General features: G+C 42.4%; 1 protein-coding gene across 1 annotated transcript in view; it reads left to right on the forward strand.

Moving 5' to 3' along the window:
* LOC118388806 (receptor-type tyrosine-protein phosphatase gamma-like) overlaps positions 1-27,315 on the forward strand; it is a 309,742-nt gene that overhangs the window by 68,384 nt on the left and 214,043 nt on the right. The window contains exon 2 of the mRNA XM_035778287.2: positions 3,520-3,630. Coding sequence (XP_035634180.1) covers positions 3,520-3,630 — 111 coding nt within the window. The remainder of the gene's footprint in view (positions 1-3,519; positions 3,631-27,315) is intronic.

Genomic DNA, 27,315 nt, shown 5'->3' on the forward strand with positions numbered 1-27,315 from the left:
ACCACCCCTCCCCTAATTGGAGTAAACATATGGACAACACCATTTGGGCTTCTACTTCCAGTTTATACATACTGTATACATTTTACGGATACAGTATATTTTACATTACTTATCTTCAGCTACTCTTAACCCCTTCCATTTATCTCTGAAGACCATCTGGTTTTGATTTCTATTTGCCATATTTTTTTTCAACTGTGCTGTTTTGTTTCACATTTTTACAAAAATGTTTTATTATTAATTAGTGTATTTGAGTTTAACCATAACACTTATTGTTTTTTTTCTGGTAGATTAAACTGAAATCGCAACCAACTTTCTATGCCTTGTTTAAAAATAGTGATATTTTTGAGATTTTTTCAAATTACCAAAAGTGAGAGGTTGTAATCTGAATAAAGGGAAAAATACCATTCTTGAATATGAGGTGAGACATTCTTACTAATCTGCTATAGAACCAGTTTGGATTTATGTGTAGCTTTTGTATGACTGAAGGCTTTAGTGAAAAGTATAATGCTTTAAAATTTAAGAATTTCTGACCTCTGAATTAAGTAGGCCCATTTTAATTTTGTCTGGCTTGCCATTCCAAATAAAATTGAATATTTTTTGCTCATATAATTTTTAAAAAACAGGTCATTAGGTGTAGGCATGGCCATAAGCAAATAGGTGAACTGGGATATGACCAAAGAGTTAATCAGGGTGATTTTTCAACAATTAAATTGGTATTTTCCTTTCCATGGTAGCAAGATCTTATCTATTTTTGTTGACTTTCTATAAAAATGTATTTTAGTGAGAATTTCTTCCTTTCGGGTCATAAATACTGAGTATGTCCACTTTACTGTCAGAACATTTTATTGGTAACCTACACGGAAATGTAAATGTTGTATTTTTTTGTTATCTGATATTATCGTTGAATCTGATTTTAATAGCTAACATTTCGATTGTCATAATAAATAGATATGTCGATAGTGGACAACCCTGTTTTACTCCTCTTGACAGTTTAATACTTTCTGAGAATTAGTACACCTTGGGATACTATACATAACTTTAACCCACTTTAAGAGATTCTCCAAAATTGAAATATTCCAGGCATTCATATATTAATTCCAGTCGTACTTTGACTACTAGGCCTGGTTTCCCCAATTGTACACTATCCTACCCATGTTCTGTTGAACCCCCCCCCAACTTTGATCTCTCAGGAGTTATCCCACCCACACCAATCTAAATTTCCACTCTTCAAAGTTTTGCTGTTAGAAGTTCATAGAATCGTTCCTTTCTTTATTCATTCTCTTCATCGCTTCGATGTGTTCCCAGACTGTTCTAGGTCCTACTCAGCGGTCTGAGACGGCAACATCTGTCCCTAGAGTTAAACATACAAAGACCTGGAACACTTTAGTATTTTATTACTTTGCTTTGCTGTTAGAATGATTATCATTTTTTTAAATGAAAACTAGTTTTTCTGAAAGACTGGTTGATATAATGTATTCCGCAAAACTAACATATGACTTTCTTTAAGCAAATATTAGACGATAAAATGCCATATTTGGGGTATTCAATGTCATTGTCCTCCTACACTGAGTGTAAAAAACCCATTAAGAACACTTTTCTAAAATTGAGTTGCCCACCCTTTTGCCCTCAGTACAGCCTCCATTTATTGGGGCATGGACTCAACAAGGTGTCAAAAGTGTTCCACGGGGATGCTGGCCCTTGTTGACTCCAATGCTTCTCACATTTGTGTCAAGTTGGCTGGATGTCCTTTGGGTGGCGGACCATTCTTGATACACACAAGAAACTGTTGAGCATGAAAAACCCAGAAGCGTTGCAGTTCTTGACACAAACCGGTGCGCATGGCACGTACTACCATTTCCCCGTTCAAAGGCACTTACATTTTTTTGTCTTGCCCTTTCACCCTCTCAATGGCACACATGCACCATCTATGTCTCAATTGTCTCAAGGCTTAAAAATCCTTCTTTAACCTGTCGATAGGTTAACCTGTCCCCTTAATCTACACTGATTGAAGTGGATTTAACAAGTGACATCAATTGGAATTATAGCTTTCACCTGGATTCACTTGATCAGTCTATGTCATGGGAGGAGCGTGTTTTCATAATGTTTTATGCACTCAGTGTGTAGTTACACTGAACAAAAAATATAAATGCAACATACAACATTTAAGACTTTGCTGAGTTACAACTCATATAAGGAAATCGGTTAGTTGAAATAAACTCATTAGACCCTAATTTATGGATTTCACATGACTGGGATTACAAATATGCATCTGTTGGTCACAGATATGTAAAAAAAAAAAAAAGAAGGTAGGTGCGTCGATCAAGTCAGTGTCTTGTGTGACCACCATTTGCCTCATGCATCGCGGCACATCTTCTTCGTGTGGAATTGATCAGGCTGTTGATTGTGGCCTATGCAATATTGACCCACTCCTCCTTCAATGGCTGTGCGAAGTTGCTGGATATTTGCATCCCAAACATGGGTGACATGTCTTGTGAGTATACAGGCCATGGAAGAACTGGGGCATTTTCAGAATTGTGTACAGATCCTTGCGACATGGGGCCGTGCATTATCATGCTGAAACATGAGGTGATGGCAGTGGATGATAGCACGACGATGGGCCTCAGGATCTCATCACGGTGTCTCTGAACTTTCAAATTGCTATCGATAAAATGCAATTGTGTTTGTTGTCCAAAGCTTATGCCTGCCCATACCATAACCCCACCGCCACCATGGGACACTCTGTTTACAACGTTGACATCAGCAAATCACTCGCCCACACGACACCATACATGCTGTCTGCCATCTGCCCGGGAACAGTTGAAACCGGGATTCATCCGTGAAAAGCACACTTCTCCAGCATGCCAGGGGCCATCGAAGGTAAGCGTTTGCCCACTGAAATCCGTTACGACTCCAAACTGCAGTCATGCGAAGACCCTGGTGAGGAAAACAAGCACGCAGATGAGTTCCCTGAGATGGTTTCTGACAGTTTGTGAAGAAATTCTTCGCTTGTATGGTCGCTTGGACGTACTGCCAAATTCTCTAAATCGATGTTGGAGGCGGCTTATGGTAGAGAAATGAACATTTGATTCTCTGTGAACAGCTCTGGTGTACATTCCTGTAGTCAGCATGCCAATTGCACATCAGTGGCATTGTGTCGTTGTGTGACAAAACTGCACATTTTAGAATGTCCTTTTGTCCCCACCACTATATGCACCTGTGTAATGATCATGCTGTTTAATCAGCTTCTTGATATGACACACCTGTCAAGTGGATGGATTATCTTGGCAAAGTAGGAATGATTACTAAAAGGGATGTAAACAAATGTGTGCACAAAGTCTGAGAGAAATACCTTTATTGTGTACATGAAACATTTCTGGGATCTTTTATTTCTGCTCATGAAACATTTTCACCAACACTTTACATGGTGTATTTATATTTTTGTAAAGTGTATATATAAATGTAGTGTTTTAAATACTTATGCTAAACATTCTATCTAACCTCTGTTTCTGTGTTCCTTAGCTCTACAGGGTGGCCAGTCGGGGTCAGTAGGAGAGGAGCACCATGGGAGCATGGGGGGCGGGGTGAGGGAGAGGAGGGCCACAGGAGGAAACTCCTACTGGGCTTATTCCGGTGAGTCCTCTTCTACTTCATAGAGATACAACTATGTCCCCAGGCAAGATGGCTGACCGCTTGTGCCACAAATTCTAACCCTACATCCTCTCTAAGGTTCGAACTCTCTGCTCGACACTGATCAATATCATTAGAGAGGTCAAACCAACTGGACTGTGGCAGTGGAGATGTATTATTTAACAGTAACTCTCTCTTCCTCTTTGATTGATTCTCAATCTCTCTCTGTCCCAACTCTTCTCCCTTCTCTCTAACTCCTTCCCTATTTCCCAAATGTAGCTTTTAATCCAACTCCTTCCGTTTCTATTTGACTCTCTCACTCTTTCCCTCACTCCCTCTGACTGGTAGCTACAGGGAGTAGTTTTGGATGTGTGTTATGGAGGATTCTGTGCTAGAGTAGGGACTTGTGTTGTCCCTGTGAGCACCATTCAGCTACAGAGATCCACATTTATCACCCTGTTCCTCCAGCACTGGGCCTGTGGCAGAGAAGGATCTTTAAACATATATATTTATATTTCTGTTATGCATGTGTGCACCTTATAATCACTACTTAAACTGATGGTCCTGGAGGGATGCACTGGCTGGAAGAAACTGTATCCCAGGAAAAATCTATGCTGGAAGAAACTGTATCCCGGGAAAAATCTATGTCCTAAATGGCTGTGGATCCTGAAATACCATGTTATACGAGAAACATCCCAGCCATTTGTATATTATGGTAAAATGATCTATAGGGCACTGTTCACCTCTAATGATTGTAAGATATCAGGTCACATTAAAGTGTGCTAAAAAAAAATGGCACATTTTACAGTTGAGCCCAGAAAACTGTCACTCTCTCACCAGGTCTGATGATGTGTTGCGCTGTATGTTGTTGGGCAGCCTTCAATAATGTTTCAGATGTACTCGGTGATTCATCATGCATACATTTACTTTGTGCCTTTTGATTATTTATGACATGTTTATGATATGCAATGTTACGTTACAGCCTTATTCTAAAATGTATTAAATAAAACATTTTCCTCATCAATCTACACAAAATAACCCATGATGACGAAGTGAAAACAGGTTTTTATAAATGTTTGCACATTTATAAAAAGTAAATAAACTGAAATACCTTATTTACATAAGTATTCAGACCCTTTGCTAGGAGACTCGAAATTGAGCCCAGGTGCATTCTGTTTCAATTGATCATATTTGAGATGTTTCTACAACTTGATTGGAGTTTACCTGTGGTAAATTCAATTGATTGGACATGATTTGGAAAGGTGCACACCTGTCTATATAAGGTCCCACAGTTGACAATGCATGTCAGAGCAAAAACCAAGCCATGAGGATGAAGGAATTGTTCGTAGAGCTCTGAGACAGGATTGTGTCAAGGCACAGATCTGGGGAAGGGTACCAAAACATTTCTGCAGCATTGGGGGACCTTCTCCAGAAAAACAGTGGCATCCATCATTCTTAAATGGAAAAAGTTTGGAACCACCAAGACTCTTCCTAGAGCTGGCCACCCGGCAAAACTGAGCATTCGTGGGGAGAAGGGCCTTGGTCAGGGAGTTGACCAAGAACCGGATGGTTACTCTGAAAGAGCTCCAGAGTTCCTCTGTGGAGATGGGAGATTCTTCCAGAAGGACAACCATCTCTGTAGCACTCCAGCAATCAGGCCTTTATGGTAGAATGACCATACGGAAGCCACTCCTCAGTAAAAGGCACATGTCAGCCGGCTTGGAGATACCAAAACGCACCTGAAGACTCTCAGACCATGAGAAACAAGATTATCTGGTCTGATGAAACCCAGATGTACATTTTTGGCCTGTATGCCTAACGTCACATCTGGAGTAAAACTGGCACCATCCCGATGGTGAAGCATGGTTGTGGCAGCATCATGCTGTGGGGGTGTGTTTCAGCAGCAGGGACTGGGAGACTAGTCAGGATCGAGGGAAAGATGAACAAAGCAAAGTACAGAGAGATCCATGGTGAAAACCTGCTCCAGAGCGCTCAGGACCTCAGACTGCGGGGTGAAGGTTCACCTTTCAACAGGACAACAACCCTAAGCACACAGCCAAGACAATGCAGGAGTGGCTTCGAAACAAGTCTCTGAATGTCAATGAGTGGCCCAGCAAGAGTCCAGACTTGAACCCGATTACACATCTCTGGAGAGACCTGAAAATAGCTTTGCAGTGACGGTCCCCATCCAACCTGACAGCGCTCGAGAGGATTTGCAGAGAAGAATAGGTGAAACTCCCCAAATACAGGTGTGCCATGCTTGTAGCATCATACCCAAGAAGACTCGAGGCTGTAATCACTGCCAAAGGTGCTTTGAAAAAGTACTGAGTAATGGGTCTGAATACTTCATATAAATATCATATTTCAGTTTTGTATATACACATCTTTTTTTTGTTTGTCTTTATGGGGTATTGTGTGTAGATTAATGAGGACAAAATATGATTTAATCCATTTTAGAATAAGGCTGTAATGTAACAAAATGTGGAAAAGGTCAAGGGGTCTGAGTACTTTCCAAATGCATTGTATGTCAACTACTGTTCAAAAGTTTGGGGTCACTTAGAAATTCCCTTGTTTTTTAAAATGACATCAAATTGATCCGAAATACAGTGTAGATATTGTTGTAAATGACTGTTGTAGCTGGAAACGGCTGATTTTGGAAAATGGAATATCTACATAGGTGTACAGAGGCCAATTATCAGCAACCATCACTCCTGTGTTCCAATGGCACGTTGTGTTAGCTAATCCAAGTTTATCATTTTAAAAGGCTAATTGATCATTAAAAAAAACTTTTGCAATTATGTAGCACAGATGAAAAGTGTTCTGATTTAAAGAAGCAATAAAACTGTCCTTCTTTAGACTACTTGAGTATCTGGAGCATCAGCATTTGTGGATTCGATTACAGGCTCAAAATGTCCAGAAACAAAGACCTTTCTTCTGAAACTCGTCAGTCTATTCTTGTTCTGAGAAATTAAGGCTATTCCATGCGAGAAATTGTCAAGAAACTGAAGATCTCATACCACGCTCTTTACTACCCCCTTCACAGAACAGCACAAACTGGCTCTAACCAGAATAGAAAGATTGATATTCACAGTCTCCTCTGAACAGTTGATGTTGAGATGTGTCTGTTGGGCTCTGTGAAACATTTATTAGGGCTGCAATCTGAGGTGCTGTTAACTCTAATGAACTTATCCTCTGCAGCAGAGGTAACTCTGGGTCTTCCATTCCTGTGGTGGTCCTCAGGAGAGCCGGTTTCATCATAGCGCTTGATGGTTTTTGTGACTGCACTTTAAGAAACTTTCAACGTTTTTGAAATTTTCCGCATTGACTGACTTTCATGTCTTAAATTAATGACGGACTGTCGTTTCTCTTTGCTTATTTGAGCTGTTCTTGCCATAATATGGACTTGGTCTTTTACCAGATAGGGCTATCTTCTGTATGCCACCCCTACCTTGTCACAACACAGCTGATTGGCTCAAACGCATTAAGAAGGAAAGAAATTCCATAAATGAACTTCTAACAAGGCACACCTGTTAATTGAAATGCATTCCAGGTGTCTACCACATGAAGCTGGTTGAGAGAATGCCAAGAGTGTGCAGAGCTGTCAATCAAGCCACAGGGTGGCTACTTTGAAAAATCTCAAATATAAAATCTATTTGGATTTGTTTAAGTTTTTGGTTACTACATGGTTTCATATGTGTTATTTCATAGTTTTGATGCCTTCAGAATTATTCTACAATGTAGAACTTAGTAAATTTAAGCCCTTGAATCAGTCAGTATGTGTGTCCAAACTTTTAACTAGCACTGTATACATTAGTGGGATCGGGCATTGATGTTGGCTGATTAGGCCTGACACACAGTCGGTATTCCAATTCATCCCAAAGGTGTTCAATGGGTTTCAGTTCAGGGCTCTGTTCAGGCCTGTCAAGTTCTCCGACACTGATCTCGGCAAACAATTTCTTTATGCATGGCGCTTTTTGCACAGTGGTATTGTCATGCTGAAACAGAAATGGGCCTTTCCCACACGGTTGCCACAAAGTTGGGAGCATAGAATAATCTAGAATGTCATTGTATGCTGTAGCGTTAAGATTTCACTTCAGGGTTCTAGCCCGAACCATGAAAAACAACCCCAGACCATTATTCCTCTTCCACCAAACCTTACAGTTGTCACTATGCATTGGGTTAGGTAGTGATCTCCTGGTGTCCGCCAAACCCAGATTTGTCTGTTGGACTGCCAGATGGTGGAGCATCATTGGTGGCAGGGTAGCCTAGTGGTTAGAGCGTTGGACTAGTAACCGGAAGGTTGCGAGTTTAAACCCCCGAGCTGACAAGGTACAAATCTGTCGTTCTGCCCCTGAACAGGCAGTTAACCCACTGTTCCTAGGCCGTCATTGAAAATAAGAATTTGTTCTTAACTGACTTGTCTGGTTAAATAAAGGTAAAATTAAAAATCATTCATCACTCCAGAGAACTTGTTTCCACTGCTCCGGAATCCAGCTGACACTTGGAATTGTGCATGGTGATCTTAGGCTTGTGTGCGGCTGCTTGGCCATGAAAACCCATTTCATGAAACTCCCGACGAACATTTATTGTGCTGACGTTGCTTTGAACTGAGTTTGTAACTCGGTAGTGAGGGTTGCAACCGAGAACAGATGATTTAGACGTGCTACGCACTTCAGCACTCTGCGGACCCTGTGAGTTTGTGTGGCCTGCCACATCGCAGCTGAGCCCTTGACGTTTCCACTTCACAATAACAGCACTTACCGTTGACCGGGGAGCAGCTCTAGCTGGGCAGAAATTGACTAACTGACTTGTTGGACAGGTGGCATCAAATCCCCTATGACAGTGTCACTGAGCTCTTCAGTAAGGTCATTCTACTGCCAATGTTTGTCTATGGAGATTGCATGTCCGTGTGCTCGATTTTTATACACCTGTCAGCAACGGGTGTGGCTGAAATGTCAGAATCTCCTAATTTAAAGGAGTGTCCACATACATTTGTATTTTTGTGTGTTTTCAGTATACATGCATTTATTTAAATCATTGTGCTGCTCGCCAGCTACTCCCCTGAAATCCTCAAAATCAGCGGCTTGAATTTTAATTTGAAAGCTAGTAGTGTTCCTGGTCCTATTCATATCTACTAACTGAGCAAATTTTCCATTAGATAATGACATGAAGAGAGTGCTCTCGGCCGTCTGAGTAGGACAAGGCTGAAATGAGATGGAAATTAATGATATTCTGCCCCTGAATTGTATATTATCCTTGAAAATTCACTCTCACTATCTCCCTCCTACTAATTTTAGCACTGCCTGCAGTCTTGTAAAAACCACTCATATTTAAAATGATTTTAAAAGGAAAGGATCATTCGAGAACTGTTAAAACCTCTTTCACATTCCATTTTTACCTTAATGGAAAGAGATCTGAATGAGCTGATTTTAACGGTTTTATTCTCAATGTGGTTTCGCCTGGAGCATAAAGTAGGATGAAATTAGTCTTTGTACACTTTTCCTTCTCGTTGATGCTGTATCTCCTTAGAGAGGAGAGGAACAGGAAACTGGTTGCACCTATAATACCAACTACTGACAACATTTACTGCTGTGATGTCAACTCTGTTACTGCAGAACGAAACCAGCTTTTCCTTGGCAAGAAAGAAGACACAAAGCAGACTAAACTCCATGGTCCTTTTAAAACCTACTTTTGTAGAAAAAAAAATAGTGTGTGCTATAGCTTGCAAATGTGACTCTTGGTGACCACATAAGGCAGCTTTTTCCAACATTAGGACCGTTTTCCTTAAGAAATGTTATCCACTACATGTTTTTCTTTACATTGCTTCGTTACTTCCTGGTATCGTGACAACACTAGTACACAACGTTCTGACATTCATTTGTGCAATATGCCTAAACACTCAAATAAAGCTATTGGATATGTTGTACTTCAGAATGTGGTCATGGTAGTTTTACTCAAACTGTAGTTGCTTTTGTATTCATAGCACTTTGCACATAGCATACCCTAACCTCTGCAGCCTGTCGGCGAGGCCTCTCCCTATGTTCTCTGAGCATTTCATGGATCATGTTATCTATTCAACCCTGTCTTCGTGCTTTGACACTGAACCTGTGTTGACACTGAGCTACAGCGATTCAGACAGCTAAAGCTCCTTAGCCTCTGTGTGTTTGGTATTGTTAGGTGAATATGTAGTCAGAAGCACTGTGTGCACCATGTTTTCCAGAAGTCTGCTAATTATCCGCTTTGAATTTAGAGTCAATGACGTCTGCAGAAAGAATATTGGTTCAGATTTGGTCCGGCAAGTGTTGCCCTACTAAATTTCAGCTACTTTTCAATGTCCATGAACGCTCAGTCGGTGAGGTTGTTTGTTACAATAAATGGTAAGAGGGTAGTTGGTGTGTGTGTGTGTGTGTGTGTGTGTGTGTGTGTGTGTGTGTGTGTGTGTGTGTGTGTGTGTGTGTGTGTGTGTGTGTGTGTGTGTGTGTGTGTGTGTGTGTGTGTGTGTGTGAGAGAGAGAGATACCAAAGGTGTGGGGTCCACTTGCAAAACAAGATTTCATCAAATGGGACAAACACCCCATTGAAATCCTGCATGCATGCAGAGTTCTGTAAGATTCTCCTACATGTCCAGAGGAAAACTACAAACAATGCATGCAGGGCAGAATTAGGCCAATATCCACTAATAATAAAAACTAGAAAAAGAGCAATTCAGTTTTGGAAACATCTAAAAAACAGTGACTCCCTCTCATGTTATTACTAAGCCCTGCAATGCCAAGAGCCGAGCAGAGAAAAGATTCCCCTCATCCAGCTGGTCCTGGGGCTGAGTTCACAAACTTGTTCTACTAACACACTGAAGCCTCAGGACCAGAACATCCAATCAATCAGAATAAACCAAATTACAACACAGTCCAAACAAAACTACATTGCTTATTGGGAAACACAAGCACAAGCACAAAGCAAGATGCATTGCTATCTGGCCCTAAATAGACAGTACACCATGGCTAACTATTTGAACATGGTTACTGATCAAAGCCTTCGAAAAACCTTGACAAAGTACAGGCTCAGTGAGCAAAGCCTTGCCACTGAGAAGGGCTGTGCAACCACTGCACAACAGCAGAACCTGAGACGGAGCTGCGTTTCCTGACAAAATGTCAGAAATATAAAACAATTAGAGAGTGTCATTTCCCCAAATTTGAAACCCTTATTCAAGGTTTCAATGACCTCTCTGATTAGAGTAGGCTACCCATCCTGTTGGGGGAGGACGCAGAGAGCTGTGGGTTGGCAGCGCACTACATTGCTGCCTGCCATAAGTTGTGGGACAGTGTCTAACAGACCAATCAACTTGCACATGTCCTCTACTGTATTGTTATTGTTCAATGTATGGCTATTTTGACCCTTGGTTATTGTTGTTACTGTTGTCCCCTTGACAGTTTAGATTTTTTATTATTTTCACGTTGTAAATATCCAAAGTAAGCTTTGGCAATATGTACATTATGTCATGCCAATAAAGCAAATTGAATTGAATTGACAAAGAAAGAGAGACAAAGAAAGATATAGACAAAGGGAAAGATAGAAAGAAAGAGAGAGCGAGACAAAGAAAGAGAGAGAGAGAGACAAAGAGAGAAGGAAAGAGAGAGACGGAGAGAGCGGGGGAGACAAAGAAAGAGAGAGAGAGTGAGAGAGACAAAGGAGACAGAGAGAGATACAAAGAGAGAGCGAGAGAGAGACAAGGAAGGAAAGTGAGAGAGAGAGAGATACAAGGAAAGAGAAAGAGACAAGGAAAGAGAGAGACAAGGAAAGAAAGTGAGAGAGAGAGAGACAAGGAAAGAGAGAGAGAGACAAAGAAAGAGAGAGAGAGACAAGGAAAGAAAGTGAGAGAGAGAGACAAGGAAAGAGAGAGAGAGAGACAAGGAAAGAAAGTGAGAGACAAGGAAAGAAAGTGAGAGAGAGAGACAAGGAAAGAGAGAGAGAGAGACAAGGAAAGAAAGTGAGAGACAAGGAAAGAAAGTGAGAGAGAGAGACAAGGAAAGAGAGAGAGACAAGGAAAGAGAGAGGGAGACAAAGAAAGAGAGAGAGAGAGACAAAGAAAGAAAGGGAGGCAGAGAGAGAGAAAGAACAAGAGGGAGACAAAGAAAAAGAAAGAAAGGGAGACAAAAAGAGGGAGACAAAGAAAGAGAGAGGGAGACAAAGAAAGAGAGGGAGAAATAGAAAGAGGGAGAAATAGAGGGAGACAAAGAGAGGGGGACAAAGAAAGAGAGGGAGAAATAGAAAAAGGGAGAAAAAGAAAGGGGGACAAAGAAAGAGAGGGAGACAAAGAAAGAGAGGGAGACAAAGAAAGAGAGGATGAAATAGAAAGAGAGAGAGAAATAGAAAGAGGGAGACAAAGAAAGAGAGGGAGACAAAGAAAGAGAGGGAGAAATAGAAAGAGAGGGAGAAATAGAAAGAGGGAGAAATAGAGGGAGACAAAGAGAGGGGGACAAAGAAAGAGAGGGAGACAAAGAAAGAGAGGGAGACAAAGAAAGAGGTAGAAATAGAAAGAGAGGGAGACAAAGACAGAGAAAGGGAGACAAAGAAAGAGAGGGAGACAAAGAAAGAGAGGGAGACAAAGAAAGAGAGGGAGACAAAGAAAGAGAGGGAGACAAAGAAAGAGGGAGAAATAGAAAGAGGGAGACAAAGAAAGAGAGGGAGACAAAAAAAGAGAGGGAGACAAAGAAAGAGAGGGAGAAATAGAAAAAAAGAGAGAAATAGAAAGAGAGAGAAATAGAAAGAGAGAGGGAGACATAGAAAGAGAGAGAGAAATAGAAAGAGGTAGAAATAGAAAGAGGGAGACAAAGAAAGAGAGAGGGAGACAAAGACAGAGAAAGGGAGACAAAGAAAGAGAGGGAGACAAAGAAAGAGAGGGAGACAAAGAAAGAGAGGGAGACAAAGAAAGAGGGAGAAATAGAAAGAGGGAGACAAAGAAAGAGAGGGAGACAAAGAAAGAGAGGGAGACAAAGAAAGAAAGGGAGAAATAGAAAGAGAGGGAGACAAAGAGAGAGGGAGACAAAGAAAGAAAGGGAGAAATAGAAAGAGAGAGGGAGACAAAGAAAGAGAGGGAGACAAAGAGAGAGGGAGACAAAGAAAGAGAGGGAGACAAAGAGAGAGGGAGACAAAGAGAGAGGGAGACAAAGAAAGAGAGGGAGACAAAGAAAGAGAGGGAGACAAAGAAAGAGAGGGAGACAAAGAGAGAGGGAGACAAAGAAAGAAAGGGAGAAATAGAAAGAGAGAGAGACAAAGAGAGAGGGAGACAAAGAAAGAGAGGGAGACAAAGAAAGAGAGGGAGACAAAGAAAGAGAGGGAGACAAAGAGAGAGGGAGACAAAGAAAGAAAGGGAGAAATAGAAAGAGAGAGAGACAAAGAGAGAGGGAGACAAAGAAAGAGAGGGAGACAAAGAAAGAGAGGGAGACAAAGAAAGAGAGGGAGACAAAGAAAGAGAGGGAGACAAAGAAAGAGAGGGAGACAAAGAAAGAGAGGGAGACAAAGAAAGAGAGGGAGACAAAGAAGGAGAGGGAGACAAAGAAAGAGAGGGAGAAATAGAAAGAGAGGGAGAAATAGAAAGAGAGGGAGAAATAGAAAGAGAGGGAGAAATAGAAAGAGAGGGAGACATAGAAAGAGAGAGAAATAGAAAGAGAGGGAGACATAGAAAGAGAGAGAAATAGTAAGAGGTAGAAATAGAAAGAGGGAGACAAAGAAAGAGAGAGGGAGACAGAGAAAGAGACAAAGAGAAAGGGAGACAAAGAAAGAGATGGAGACAAAGAAAGAGAGGGAGACAAAGAAAGAGAGGGAGAAATAGAAAGAGAGGGAGACAGAAAGAGAGAGAGAGAGAAATAGAAAGAGGTAGAAATAGAAAGAGGGAGACAAAGAAAGAGAGAGGGAGACAAAGACAGAGAGAGGGAGACAAAGAAAGAAAGTGAGAGAGAGAGACAAGGAAAGAGAGAGATACAAAGACAGAAAGGAAGACAGAAAGAGAGAAAGAGAGAGAGAGACAAAGAAAAAGAAAGAAAGGGAGACCGAGGGGGAGGCAAATAATGAGAGAGTGAGACAGAGAAAAAGTGGGTGAGAGTGAGAGAGAGACAGAGAGAGAGAGAGAGAGAGAGAGAGAGAGAGAGAGAGAGAGAGAGAGACAAAGAAAGAGAGAGAGAGACAAAGATAGAGAGGGAGACAAAGAGAGGGAGAGAAAGAGACAAAGAGAAGGAGAGAAAGAGACAAAGAAAGAGAGAGAGAGACACAAAGAAGGAAAGTGAGAGAGAAATAAAGACAGAGAGAGACAGGGAAGGGTTGTCCAGTGTTTTTACACGCATGCTTTGACCACCAGATGACAGAAAGAAAAAGTTAATAGTTATGAGCTGAACATAACAGTATGCCAGCGGAAGGGAGGACCGTAGCAGGTGACCCAACTGTGGTTTGTGAGAGATCCCATGAGATCCCATTTCAGCCAATTAAATTGCCGTAACTCCGTTACTGCATAACTCATAAACAAACTTGGTATCAGTAAAAACACTAAACTAATAGGTAGTTCTACCTTTACTTGTTACCTCATGGGGAAGAGCAATTCGAAAATATCTTAAACATGCAGTATGTGGGTTTTTGGTAACAGAATTACAAAGCACAATGCAAATAATTTCTCCAAAAGTAAATATAAGTGTTGATATTAGTTGGCAAAGGTATTTACTTCAACATTATTGTGTGTTGATGTATTTATAATACCAATACTGTTTCTAGGACCCCTTTTCTGTCTGTTTGACCACAAACCAAAGCCTTTGCTTATTCCACATTTTTAGGATGGGAAATGGTTCATGTATATATTCCAGGGAAGATGGAATGTACTACTCGAGCTTGAGAGACGGGATGGCATACTGGATGTGTTGTGAAAGCAAGAAAGGAGAAGAAAGCTGGAGAACTTGAGGTTGAGAGGTAGGGTTGGATGGTCCATGGCATACAGGCATGTTGGGAAAGAGAGGATGAAAGAAAATAGTAGAAATAGAAAGAGAGGAAGAACGGCGGAGGTTGAGAGGCAGGGTCGGATGGTGTACTCTGGCATATGTTGTGATTTATTTCGCCTGCCACCAGAGTCAACAGTGTGCGTCTGAGCCTCCTCTTATATTCCACTCAGTTCCCAGGAGACAGACTTTTGTATTATTTACCAGTCTGGATCTCAGGTTCTATTGCTTTTTAGTTTTTAAACTTTCAATAAACCTCTCTAGTGTTGTGTAAGTATTTCACTGCATCAATCAGAAGTCTGTATTTCCCTTTTTTTGATGGACGTTTTCTCTACATAGGAGACTGCCTAATGCCGATGTAGGAAGTCACAACGTTGCAGGCGCAACTAGATCATATTTGATAGATAATAGATAATGCAGTACAGATTTGAATAATCTACACTTTACCACATTAAAGAGATTCTCTAGTACTTGTGTATACTTTTTAGCCAGTAGCTCTGAAAAGTAGCGCTCGTGTGTACTACGTCACACATCTGCAGATGTGTGCGTCACGTCATTTCTCTCGCTCTGCTGTGTGTGTGTATCTTGCCAGCTGTCACGAAATCGAGGCCCAGTCCCAGAGTAGTAGGGATTACGAGGCAAATTGAGGTACGGCAGTAATTCTGCTCATATATTATGCATTTATGAACTACACATTGACACATCCAGTTTAAAAAAAAATACTTAGTAGTCGCCAAAGTTCTGGAGCATGTCTTTAAGAGAAGGTTAACCTAACCTGTTTCTTAATATAGCCTAAACCGTCCACATTAGCAGTACAAAAGTGTTGGGAAACACTCGGTGGGCACCGTCTCACTTTCCTGCGGTGTGTATACTCTACTTATGAACCACTAAATAAGGTACACAGAAATCCACACCCTGGAATATAATGAAAGGTTATTCAAGGCGTGTTTGTGTGTGTATGCGCACGTAGGCATTTTTTCATAGGAGTTATGATATCTAACACCAGTGAGACCTCCGGAACACAGTTCTGCATTGTTTGTCTATTTTTTTTTTCTTCTTCTTCTCTCTTTCGGCAGCTTTTTCATTAACCTCCTCTTCTATCTCTCTTTGGTTCTTCACATTTTTCTCTGGCAGTGAGGGTCTAGTTATTACTGTTTTATTTTGAGCTTTTATATTGCCCTGCAGTTGAACGAAACCAGTTGGATTCGAGATTAAAATCATATTCAAGTAGACATTATATCTGTTCCAAAGATACATTGTTGGGCACATATTCCGTGTCTGCATCCAGGCATTGTATTCTGATTTAAAAGCTAGCTAGTATGTGAACCGAATGACTCATTCGCCTAACACTCATTCAAGTTTGTCCTGAATTCGACTGTACAGCGCTTTTAACTCCATGATATACGTAGAGTTCCACTTGAACACACATGCAGTGCAGTCAGTCTGTCACGGTCAGTGGAGCATGATGGATCCACTCAGATGTACCGTCTCCAGTCAGTGTTGGCACTGCATCGTCATGGTGATGGAGAGATGGTTGATTAGCTTGGTGTGCTGGGCCTGAGGGTGGGGCTGAAGGATACTCTCCCAGGCTGTGGATCAGCTAGGCAGGCCTCTAAGGGGCCTCCTCTCCTCCCTCCACAGGGCTGGGTGTAGCCTGGCTCGGCATGGGGCTCCCTGCTGGCTACAGCTGCCTCTAATTGGGTGACTCCAAGTCAGGGGGAAGGTGGTGAGAGGAGGGAGTGGTGTGTGTCGCTAACAGCTCCGTGCCCCACTGCCGAGGGTGAGGCGCGGGGTGGAGGGGAAGGGAGGGAGAGATCAGGGGAAAGGGAGAATGCGGTGATGTTGACATGCCCACCCCGTGTAAGGAAACGTGCTACCAGCAGTGAATGACTGGAGGAAAGTTGAAAAGAGGAGAGGGGAGGGGAGTCGCTCTGCTCTCGCTGGGACTGGGCCTCAACACGCCTCTGGAGAGAGATGTGCAGTGGAGCACCAAGCTCCTCCGCTGCCTTAATCTTACAGTAGAGTTCTGATCTCATACTCCTAGGAGACCCAGAGAAGGATGGCGCCTCACAGTTAGCAACCCCTTACCTCACCTTTCACAAGGGTAATGAAGTACTAATAGAGCCATCTATTCTCATGGCTCGTGTCCAACTACCTCCCTACCACCTAAGGCAAAGTGAGAGAGTACTGTCTTTCTCAGTGTTGACCTCTTGTTTACCGATGTGTATGCTAGCCATGATTAAAACAGACATTACATGCTGTTGCTGTGTGTGTGTGTGTGTTGGCTCACTCACTCACTCACTCACTCACTCACTCACTCACTCACTCACTCACTCACTCACTCACTCACTTTCCTTTATCCCCCCCCTCTCTCCGCTCTTCCTTACCCTTTATCTCTCCTCCTCCCCCCTCTCTCTTCCGTTTTGGTGGTTCTGCGGTGGTCACTGAGCCAAGACAAATGAAGATGTGGCTGAACAGAACAGAGGGTAGAGAGGAGGCAGACTACCTGCTCTGTTGAAACACTGTTCCCCCTGATTGACTCTAAAACTAGACATTGTGCTTTATAGAAGGACTCACCAGGCTAGTTAAAGGGATGTTCCATTGAAAATGCTAGACAACCTCGACTCTAATGTCATTGTGCTCTATGGAAGGTGTCACCAGACCAAATCAAATTGCGTTGCTTATGCTTACGAGCCTTTCCAAACAATGCAGAGTTTAAAAAATAAAAAATAACACAGGGAATAAAAAAACAAAAAACTCATGAATGGAGCTATGTAGAGGGAGTACCAGATCAATGTGTCGAGGTGCGAGGTATTTGAGGTAGATATGCACATGAAGGTGGGGTAAAGTGACTAGGCATCAGGCTAGATAACACTAATAATAATGATAAGAGTAAAATAGCAGCAGCAAATGGTGAGTGTAAAAAGTGTGTGTGAGTGTGTTTTTGTCACGCCCTGGCCTTAGTTATCTTTGTTTTCTTTATTATTTTGGTTAGGTCAGGGTGTGACATGGGGCATTTATGGGTTTTTTCTCGTCTAGGGGTTTTGTATGTTTATGGGGCTGTTTCCTTTCTAGGTAGTTTTGTATGTCTATGGTTGCCTTGATTGGTTCTCAATTAGAGGCAGCTGTCTGTCATTGTCTCTGATTGGGAACCATATTTAGGCAGCCGTGTTCTTTGGGTATTTCATGGGTGATTGTCTTCTGTCTTTGTGTCATTGCACCAGATAAGACTGTTTCGGTTTTCACATTTTTCGTTTTTCGTCTTTATTAAAGATGAACACTAACCACGCTGCATTTGGGTCCTCCTCTCCTTAAGCGGAAGAAAGCCATTACAGTTTTAATGTGTACTTGTGTTGTGTTGGTGTGTGTGTGGGGGGGGGGTGTCGATGTAGTGTGTGTGAGTGAGTGTGTGTATATGTAGTCTATTGAGTGTCCGAAGGCTCAGTGCAAGATAGTTCGGGTACCATTAATTGACTATTTAGCGGTCTGGCTATTTAGCAGTCTTATGGCTTGGGGGTAGAAGCTGTCTCGGAGCCTGTTGTTCTGACCGCTTTGCGGTCAAGGGCTGTGCTTTTGCCATAACAAGAGGTGATGATCTTGGAGGGGACTATGGTGTTGAAAGCCGAGCGGTAATCTATGAACAGCATTCTCACATAATTATTTACCCTCTTGTCCAGGTGGGAGATAGCAGTGTGAAGTGCAAATGAGATTGCGTCATCTGTGGAACTGTTGGGGCGGTATGCAAATTGAAGTGGGTCTGGGATGATGGTGTTGATGTGTGTCATGACGAGCCTTTCGAAGCACTTCATAATTACAGATGTGAGTTTTACGGGGCGACAGTCGTTTAGGCAGGTTATGTTGGAGCTCTTGGGAACAGGGACAATTGTGGTCAGCTGGAAACATGTTGGAATTACAGACTGGGACAAGGATAGATTGAACATGTCTGTGAAGACTCTTGCCAGCTGGTCTGCGCATGCTTTGAGAACGAGCCCTGGTATTCTGTCTGGCCCGGTGTAACGGCGTTCGTCTGTCGAAAGAGAGTCGGACCAAAATGCAGCGTGGTGGTTACTCATGTTCTTTAATGAAATAGAACAATACATGAAATAACTATATATATACAAAACAACAAACGGAACGAGAAAACCTATACAGCCTGTCTGGTGTCAACTAACACAGAGACAGGAACAATCACCCACGAAAACACTCACAGAATATGTCTGCCTAAATATGGTTCCCAATCAGAGACAACGAGAATCACCTGACTCTGATTGAGAACCGCCTCAGGCAGCCATAGACTACGTCGACGCCCCACAAAACCCCAAGACAAAACACACACCACAATAACCCATGTCACACCCTGGCCTGACCAAATATATAAAGAAAACACAAAATACTAAGACCAAGGCGTGACACCCGGCAGACTTGTGATTGTTAACCTGTTTAAACGTTTTGCTCTACGTTGGCCATGGAGAGTAGCGTACCATTTGTTCTTTAAGAAAAACCCAATCCATCTCCTTTCAACTCTAAAGCTACTGTACGACCTTGCAGCTGCATGGAGAATCCACCAATTGCTACGTGCATAGCAACATTATCCATTCACATTTTATTATCCATCTACGTTTTATTATCCATCCACGTTTTATTATCATCCACGTTTTATTATCCATCTACGTTTTATTATCCATCTACGTTTTATTATCCATCCACGTTTTATTATCATCCACGTTTTATTATCCATCTACGTTTTATTATCATCCACGTTTTATTATCCATCTACGTTTTATTATCATCCACGTTTTATTATCCATCCACATTTTATTATCCATCTACGTTTTATTATCCATCTACGTTTTATTATCTATCTACGTTTTATTATCTATCCACGTTTTATTATCCATCCACGTTTTATTATCCATCCACGTTTTACTATCCATCCACATTTTATTATCCATCTACGTTTTATTATCTATCTACGTTTTATTATCTATCCACGTTTTATTATCTATCTACGTTTTATTATCTATCCACGTTTTATTATCTATCTACGTTTTATTATCATCCACGTTTTATTATCCATCCACGTTTTATTATCCATCCACGTTTTATTATCCATCCACGTTTTACTATCCATCCACGTTTTATTATCCATCCACGTTTTATTATCCATCCACATTTTATTAAGACATATAATGTTGCAGCTTTTCAAGTCTCTCTGATAGGAGACTCTAGAACAAAGCTCATCCAGCTTATTCTCGAGTGACTGGACATTTGCCAATAGAACAGTGGGGTGTGCCGTTCGGTTTCTCTTCGCATCAATTCCACCATGACTCCACCTCATCTCCCGTGCCTACGCCTGCAGCGTTTTGGTAGCCCATGGAACAAAGGAATAGAGCAATGGAACAGCTGATTCGTAGTTGAAGTCTTATTTGAAGTTCGAAATCAAGGTTAGTAACTGTCGATCTGATGTCCAGAAGTCCTTGGTGGTCATATGTAATAAAAGGATGAACTTTCTGTACCAAAAAAAAGTAAACACGATAAAAGTCACGATATAGCAAAGTTGGGTTGGAACTCGTAAGATGGTGACAACTTAGCTTATTGATTGGTTAAGCCATGAGAGTAGAGGAGGCCAGTATTGTATTATTCCATCCACTTGACATACCAGCCGCGTAGGCACAAGTGGGCCATCCCACTGGGGAGCCAGGCCAGCCTCAGGGGAGCTGAGGCTGCCCCAGGAAGTTTGCAGGCCCACCGACCAATGAATTTGTGGCTATGCTACTGTTACATACTATGTCTTTATTGATGCTATGGCTACATAATAGTCCAGTGTTGATGTCAGGATGCGTAGACCAGTCGGTATTTCTCAGATAGTAGTTTTATGTGCAGAAAGTGTTTTAAATCGATATTGCATCACCTTTTCTCTCCCATCTCTGGTCTATGTGAACATTGGTGGTTTGGTACAGTAGGTAGCCTCAGGATCTTAACTGTGTTGCCATGGATTAGGCCTGACAGCCCAGTCAGAAAGGGTACTCTGTCAGGGTAGGGGACTGAAGTAATTCTCAGCTTCCTGGAGTGGAGAGATGTATTCACATGGCTGAGGCTGAGGCTGCTGTGGCAGACGTGCTCCGATGTGCATTTACGGTCACACTCTGTGGCTCAGACACACAGATGCACATATACACACGTCTCCCTGCGATACCGGGATATTCTGTAATATAGGCACTGACCTCAAGGGGTGCTGTTTTCAAACTCCACTTATACTCTGTAATCTGAAGGTTAGCAATGCTAACGTATACAGTCGTGGCCAAAAGTTTTGAGAATGACACAAATATGAATTCCCACAAAGTTTGCTGCTTCAGTGTCTTTAGATATTTTTTTCAGATGTTACTATGGAATACTGAAGTATAATTACAAGCATTTCATAAGTGTCAAAGGCTTTTATTGACAATTACATGAAGTTGATGCAAAGAGTCAATATTTGCAGTGTTGAACCTTTGTCGCGATCGTTGTATGAACCAACGTGCAACGTGATTTGGGTTCCACATGTGTAATAAAGGAAACTCCAGTCCTCAGCAGTCCAATCCCTGTACCTTTTGCAGAATATCAGTCTGTCCCTGATGTTTTTCCTGGAGAGAAGTGGCTTCTTTGCTGCCCTTCTTGACACCAGGCCATCCTCCAAAAGTCTTTGCCTCACTGTGTGTGCAGATGCACTCACACCTGCCTGCTGCCATTCCTGAGCAAGCTCTGTACTGGTGGTGCCCCGATCCCGCAGCTGAATCAACTTTAGGAGACGGTCCTGGCGCTTGCTGGATTTTCTTGGGCGCCCTGAAGCCTTCTTCACAACAATTGAACCGCTCTCCTTGAAGTTCTTGATGATCCGATATATGGTTGATTTAGGTGCAATCTTACTGCCAGCAATATCCTTGCCTGTGAAGCCCTTTTTGTGCAAAGCAATGATGATGGCACGTGTTTCCTTGCAGGTAACCATGGTTGGCAGAGGAAGAACAATGAATCCAAGCACCACCCTCCTTTTGAAGCTTCCAGTCTGTTATTTGAACTCAATCAGCATGACAGAGTGATCTCTAGCCTTGTCCTTGTCAACACTCACACCTGTGTTAATGAGAGAATCACTGACATGATGTCAGCTGGTACTTTTGTGGCAGGGCTGAAATGCAGTAGAAATGTTTTGGGGGGGATTCAGTTAATTTGCATGGAAAGAGGGACTTTGCAATTCATTGCAATTCATCTGATCACTCTTCATAACATTCTGGAGTATATGCAAATTGCCATCATACAAACTGAGGCAGCAGACTTTGTGAAAATTAATATTTGTGTCATTCTCAACTTTTTGGCCACGACTGTATGTACCTTCTATCTATCTGCACTAATTTCCTGTAGAATAAACTTTGGTGCGCTCACTCGAAGTGAACACTAATTTAAAAAAATTTATTCCACCGTGCCAATATGGCCATCGACCGCCCAGATTTTGGTGTGTGTGTGAGGTGAAGAAGGAGACCTCTTAATTTTCCATGATGTATCACCCTGGCAGGAACCAATTTGTGTGCACAATCGAGTCTCCAAATCATCTTCCGTCTTTGGCCTCCCTGCCTCTGACAGTCTCCTCTTTCTTTGGATGGAGTAAATACATTAGGAATGTAAATAAATTAGGGGTTTGTGTGTGAGGACACTGAGCTAATGTTGTGTTAAGGAGTTTTTGTGGTGGCTGATTGATTGCAGTGTTGCAGCAAGGGCATATTGGGATGGATATTCTGGGCTAGGCTGCCCAACCTAGCATCCAGTAATGTCCAGACCAGCTCATAGGCTAATAGCACACATCGGCCCAGACACACTTTCTCGCTGAAAACACCAGTTTAGACTCAAATAATCTGTCAGAAAAACTAAAACTTCACTTGAGTAATGAGCTTGTTATATGTGGATCCTGAGTCTATTGCTTTTTTTACTGTAGTGGCTATATAGAGCATTGAGGCGTCAGCCACTATATTAGTATATTGGCTCTGGGGCATTGAGGTGTCAGTGGCTGACTAGCTGTTGGTGCCATTACTCCATTCTAATAGGTGAGGACATGTCTGGCCCGATGGGATGGGTAATAAGGAGAATGCGGCTCAGATTGCCAGCCCAGAGCCCACAGGTTCTGTCTGCTCTGCTGTAATGTCGTTATGCGAGAGAGAGAGACTCAGCACATTCATAAACTCCTAATGATGATGACTTACTTTGTAATGAGTACATAGCCTCTGTCCCAGAGGTGACTGCAGTGGTTTGAACTGCAGGGTGGCGGATGAAATAACATTTGTTATTATTGTGTTTAGAGGCCTAAGGAGGAACATAATGATACAGAGATGTCTTCATCGTAAGAAATGTGGATGATCATTTGGTTTATGAGGTGGCATGGCATAAAGGCTGCATAATCCTGGCACACAGTAAGATTTGGCAAACTCTCTTTATAGATCGTACAGTTTATTTAAACTAACCTATGGCTTACAACACCTGCAAAACGTCCAACTTGTTGAAATCCCAGTTGATCGTTGTGTGAGTCACCTTCATACCCTCCCAATATTGCATCCACACCTGCTTATGTACAGTAGGGATTCATATTTTCCTGAAAATAGCTTCAATACCATGAATAATTCATAAACCTTCATTGTTAACGGTTTAAACACTGTTTCCCATGCTTGCTCAATGAACCGTAAACAATTAAGGAACATGCACCTGTGGAACGGTCGTTAAGACACTAACAGCTTATAGACGGTAGGCAATTAAGGTCACAGTTAGGAAAACGTAGGACACTAAAAGGCCTTTCCACTGACTCTGAAAAACACCAAAAGAAAGATGCCTAGGGTCCCTGCTCATCTGTGTGAATGTGCTATAGTCATGCTGCAAGGAGGCATAAGGACTGCAGATGTGGCCAGGGCAATAAATTGCAATGTCTGTACTGTGAGGCGCTTAAGACAGCGCTACAGCGCTACAGACCAGATGGACAGCTGATCGTCCTCGCAGTGGCAGACCACGTGTAACAACACCTGCACAGGATCGGTACATCCGAACATTACACTTAAGGGACAGGTACAGGATGGCAATAACAACTGCACGAGTTAGACCAGGAATGCAGAATCCCTCCATCAGTGCTCAGACTGTTCACAATAGGCTGAGAGAGGCTGGACTGAGGGCTTGTAGGCCTGTTGTAAGGCAGGTCCTCACCAGACATCACCAGCACAAACCCACCATCGCTGGACCAGACTGGACTCGCAAAAAGTGCTCTTCACTGACGAGTTGCGTTTTTTTCTCTCCGGTGATGGTCGGATTTGCGTTTATCGTCGAAGGAATGAGCGTTACACCGAGGCCTATACTCTGGAACGGGGTTGATTTGGAGGTGGAGGATCCGTCATGGTCTGGTGTGGTGTGTCACTGCATCATCGGACTGAGGTTGTTGTCATTGCAGGCAATCTCAACACTGTGCGTTACAGAGAAGACATCCTCCTCCCTCATGTGGTACCCTTCCTGCAGGCTCATCCAGACATAACCCTCCATTATGACAATGCCACCAGCCATACTGCTCGTTCTGTGCGTGATTTCCTGCAAGACAGGAATGTCAGTGTCAGCATGCCAATTTCGCGCTCATTCAAAACGTGATCGTTTTTTGCCGTTGTGTTGTATTTAGAGGGGCCTTTTATTGACCCCAGCACAAGGTGCTCCTGTGTAATGATCATGCTGTTTAATCAGCTTCTTGATATGCCACACCTGTCAAGTGAATGGATTTCCTCCCCTTGTTATCTCTGGCTAAGTGAATTACACCACTAACTATTGACTTCAGTCTAGGTTTTAAATTAGCAGGACACTGCCTAAACCTAAGGCAGCCATTGTTATATACGCTTAGCTTGCAGAAGCAAGACCCGGGTCCATATATTTTGAGCGACTCAGAGTAGGAGTGCTGATCAGAGAGCGATTTTGCCTAAAGATCATTATGAATGAGGATTGTTATGGATAAGAAGGACCTGATTCTAGATCAAGACCTAGAGACATTTGATATATAAGCCCAAATATAGTCCCTGGGCAACAGGGGGACTGGAGAAGAACTCTGATCTGTTCTTAAAGCGATTGAACGGGATCCTAAGAACTAAAACGGACACTGCCATCTTGCAATCTAAAAGATCAATGTTCAAGTAATGTTCATACCTAGGCTGTGCCTGTTTGCCCCACAACCTACAAAAACTACTTGAGTTGGCAATCTCGACTCAGGTTTTATCACGTTATAGATCTCAGAATTGTGTCTTCAGTTGACTCGCTTAAAATGCAGGTCATCGACAGTGGCTCTATCAGAGCTTGAAGTTCTACAGTTTCTTGCACTGTCTGGAACATAGAAAATGCTGTAATTAATGTCTATTTTCTGATAAATTGCATCGGTTTTCATGGTGTTTTCAGTCAAACTGTCTTGGTAAGGTTTCATAGCAGTATCCTAATGGCATTGTGGATGCGTTTGCTTCTCCAAAGTGCTGCCTCAGTATATTGTATATTTTTTAATAAAACAATTAAATAATAATCTCACCTTTATTTAACCAGGTAGGCCAGTTGAGAACAAGTTCTCATTTACAACTGTGACCTGGCCAAAAGCAGTGCGACACAAACAACACAGAGTTACACATGGGATAAACAAACGTACAGTCAATAACACAATAGAAAAATCTATATACAGTTTGTGCAAATGTAGTAGGGATTTAAGGCAATAAATAGGCCGTAGTTGCAAAATTTTTACAATTTAGTAATTCAACTCTAGAGTGATAGATATGCAGAAGATGAATGTGCAATTAGAGATACTGGGGTGCAAAGGAGCAAAATAAATACTAAATAACAGTATGGGGATGAGGTAGTTGGGTGGGCTATTTACAGATGGGCTATGTACAGGTGCAAAGATCGGTAAGCTGCTCTGATAGCTGATGCTAAAAGTTAGTAAGGGGGATATAAGTCTCTAGCTTCAGTGATTTTTGCAATTAGTTCCAGTCATTGGCAGCAGAAAACTGCAAGGAAAGGTGGCCAAAGAGGAGTTGGCTTTGGGGGTGACCAGTGAAATATATCTTATGGAGTGCGTGCTATGGATGGGTGCTGCTATGGTGACCAGTGAGCTGAAACAAGCCGGGGCTTTACCTAGCAAAGACTTATAGATGACCTGGAGCCAGTGGGTTTGGGGACGAATCTGAAGTTAGGGCTAGCCAACAAGAGCATATAGGTCACTGAGGTGGGTAGTATATGGGGCTTTGGTGACAAAACGGATGGCACTGTGATAGACTACATACAATTTGCTGAGTAGAGTGTTGGAGGCTATTTTGAAAAATGACATCGCCTAAGTCGAGGATCGGTAGGATAGTCAGTTTTACGAGGGTATGTTTGGCAGAATGAGTGAAGGATGCTTTTTTGCGAAATAGGAAGCCGAATTTAGATTGAATTTCAGATTGGAGATGCTTAATGTGAGTCTGGAAGGAGAGTTTACAGTCTAACCAGACACCTAGGTATTTGTAGTTGTCCACATATTCTATGTCAGATCCGTCCAGAGTAGTGATGCGAGACGGGCAGGCGGGTGTGGACAGGGATCGGTTGAAGAGCATGCATTTAGTTTTGCTTGCATTTAGGAGCATTTGGAGGCCACGGAAGGAGTGTTGTATGGCATTGAAGCTCGTCTGGAGGTTTGTTAACATCAAATCAAATGTATTTATTTATATAGCCCTTCGTACATCAGCTGATATCTCAAAGTGCAGAAACCCAGCCTAAAACCCCAAACAGCAAGCAATGCAGGTGTAGAAGCACGGTGGCTAGGAAAAACTCCATAGAAAGGCCAAAACCTAGGAAGAAACCTAGAGAGGAACCAGGCTATGTGGGGTGGCCAGTTCTCTTCTGGCTGTGCCGGGTGGAGATTGTAACAGAACATGGCCAAGATGTTCAAATGTTCATAAATGACCAGCATGGTCAAATAATAATAATCACAGGCAGAAAAGTTGAAACTGGAGCAGCAGCACGGCCAGGTGGACTGGGGACAGAAAGGAGTCATCATGTCAGGTAGTCCTGAGGCATGGTCCTAGGGCTCAGGTCCTCCGAGAGAGAGAAAGAAAGAGAGAATTAGAGAGAGCATACTTAAATTCACACAGGACACCGGATAGGACAGGAGAAGTACTCCAGATATAACAAACTGACCCTAGCCCCCGACACATAAACTACTGCAGCATAAATACTGGAGGCTGAGACAGGAGGGGTCAGGAGACACTTAACAGTGTCCAAAGAAGGGCCAGAAGAATACTGAATGGTGTCGTCTGTGTAGAAGTGGATCAGAGAACCACCAGCAGCAAGAGCGACATCATTGATGTATTCAGAGTAAGAGTCGGTCCGAGAATTGAACCCTGTGGCACAACCACAGGGTTATGTATATGGCTTCAGGGTCTCTGCATATTTTAACGAGGGGGGTTCCACGGAGCCCAATTCTGAGTGACTTTAGCCCGCCACATTAGTCTGTCCTGTATGTCTTGCCCCTGTTCTGGTATACTGCAGTCCCTGCCGGACTAGCAGCAACTTGATTTCCTATTAGACTGCGCAGTTGTTTGACTAACTCTGTTGGGCCTGCAATTGGGTTTGGCTCTCATTTTCACCCCCTATGGGCTTCTGAGACTCTTTACTGTTATCATTGCCTGGTTGGCTACATTTATGATGCTTTAGTT

The sequence above is a fragment of the Oncorhynchus keta genome, chromosome 10, assembly GCF_023373465.1.
Source record: "Oncorhynchus keta strain PuntledgeMale-10-30-2019 chromosome 10, Oket_V2, whole genome shotgun sequence".
NCBI classification, from domain to species: Eukaryota; Metazoa; Chordata; class Actinopteri; order Salmoniformes; family Salmonidae; genus Oncorhynchus; species Oncorhynchus keta.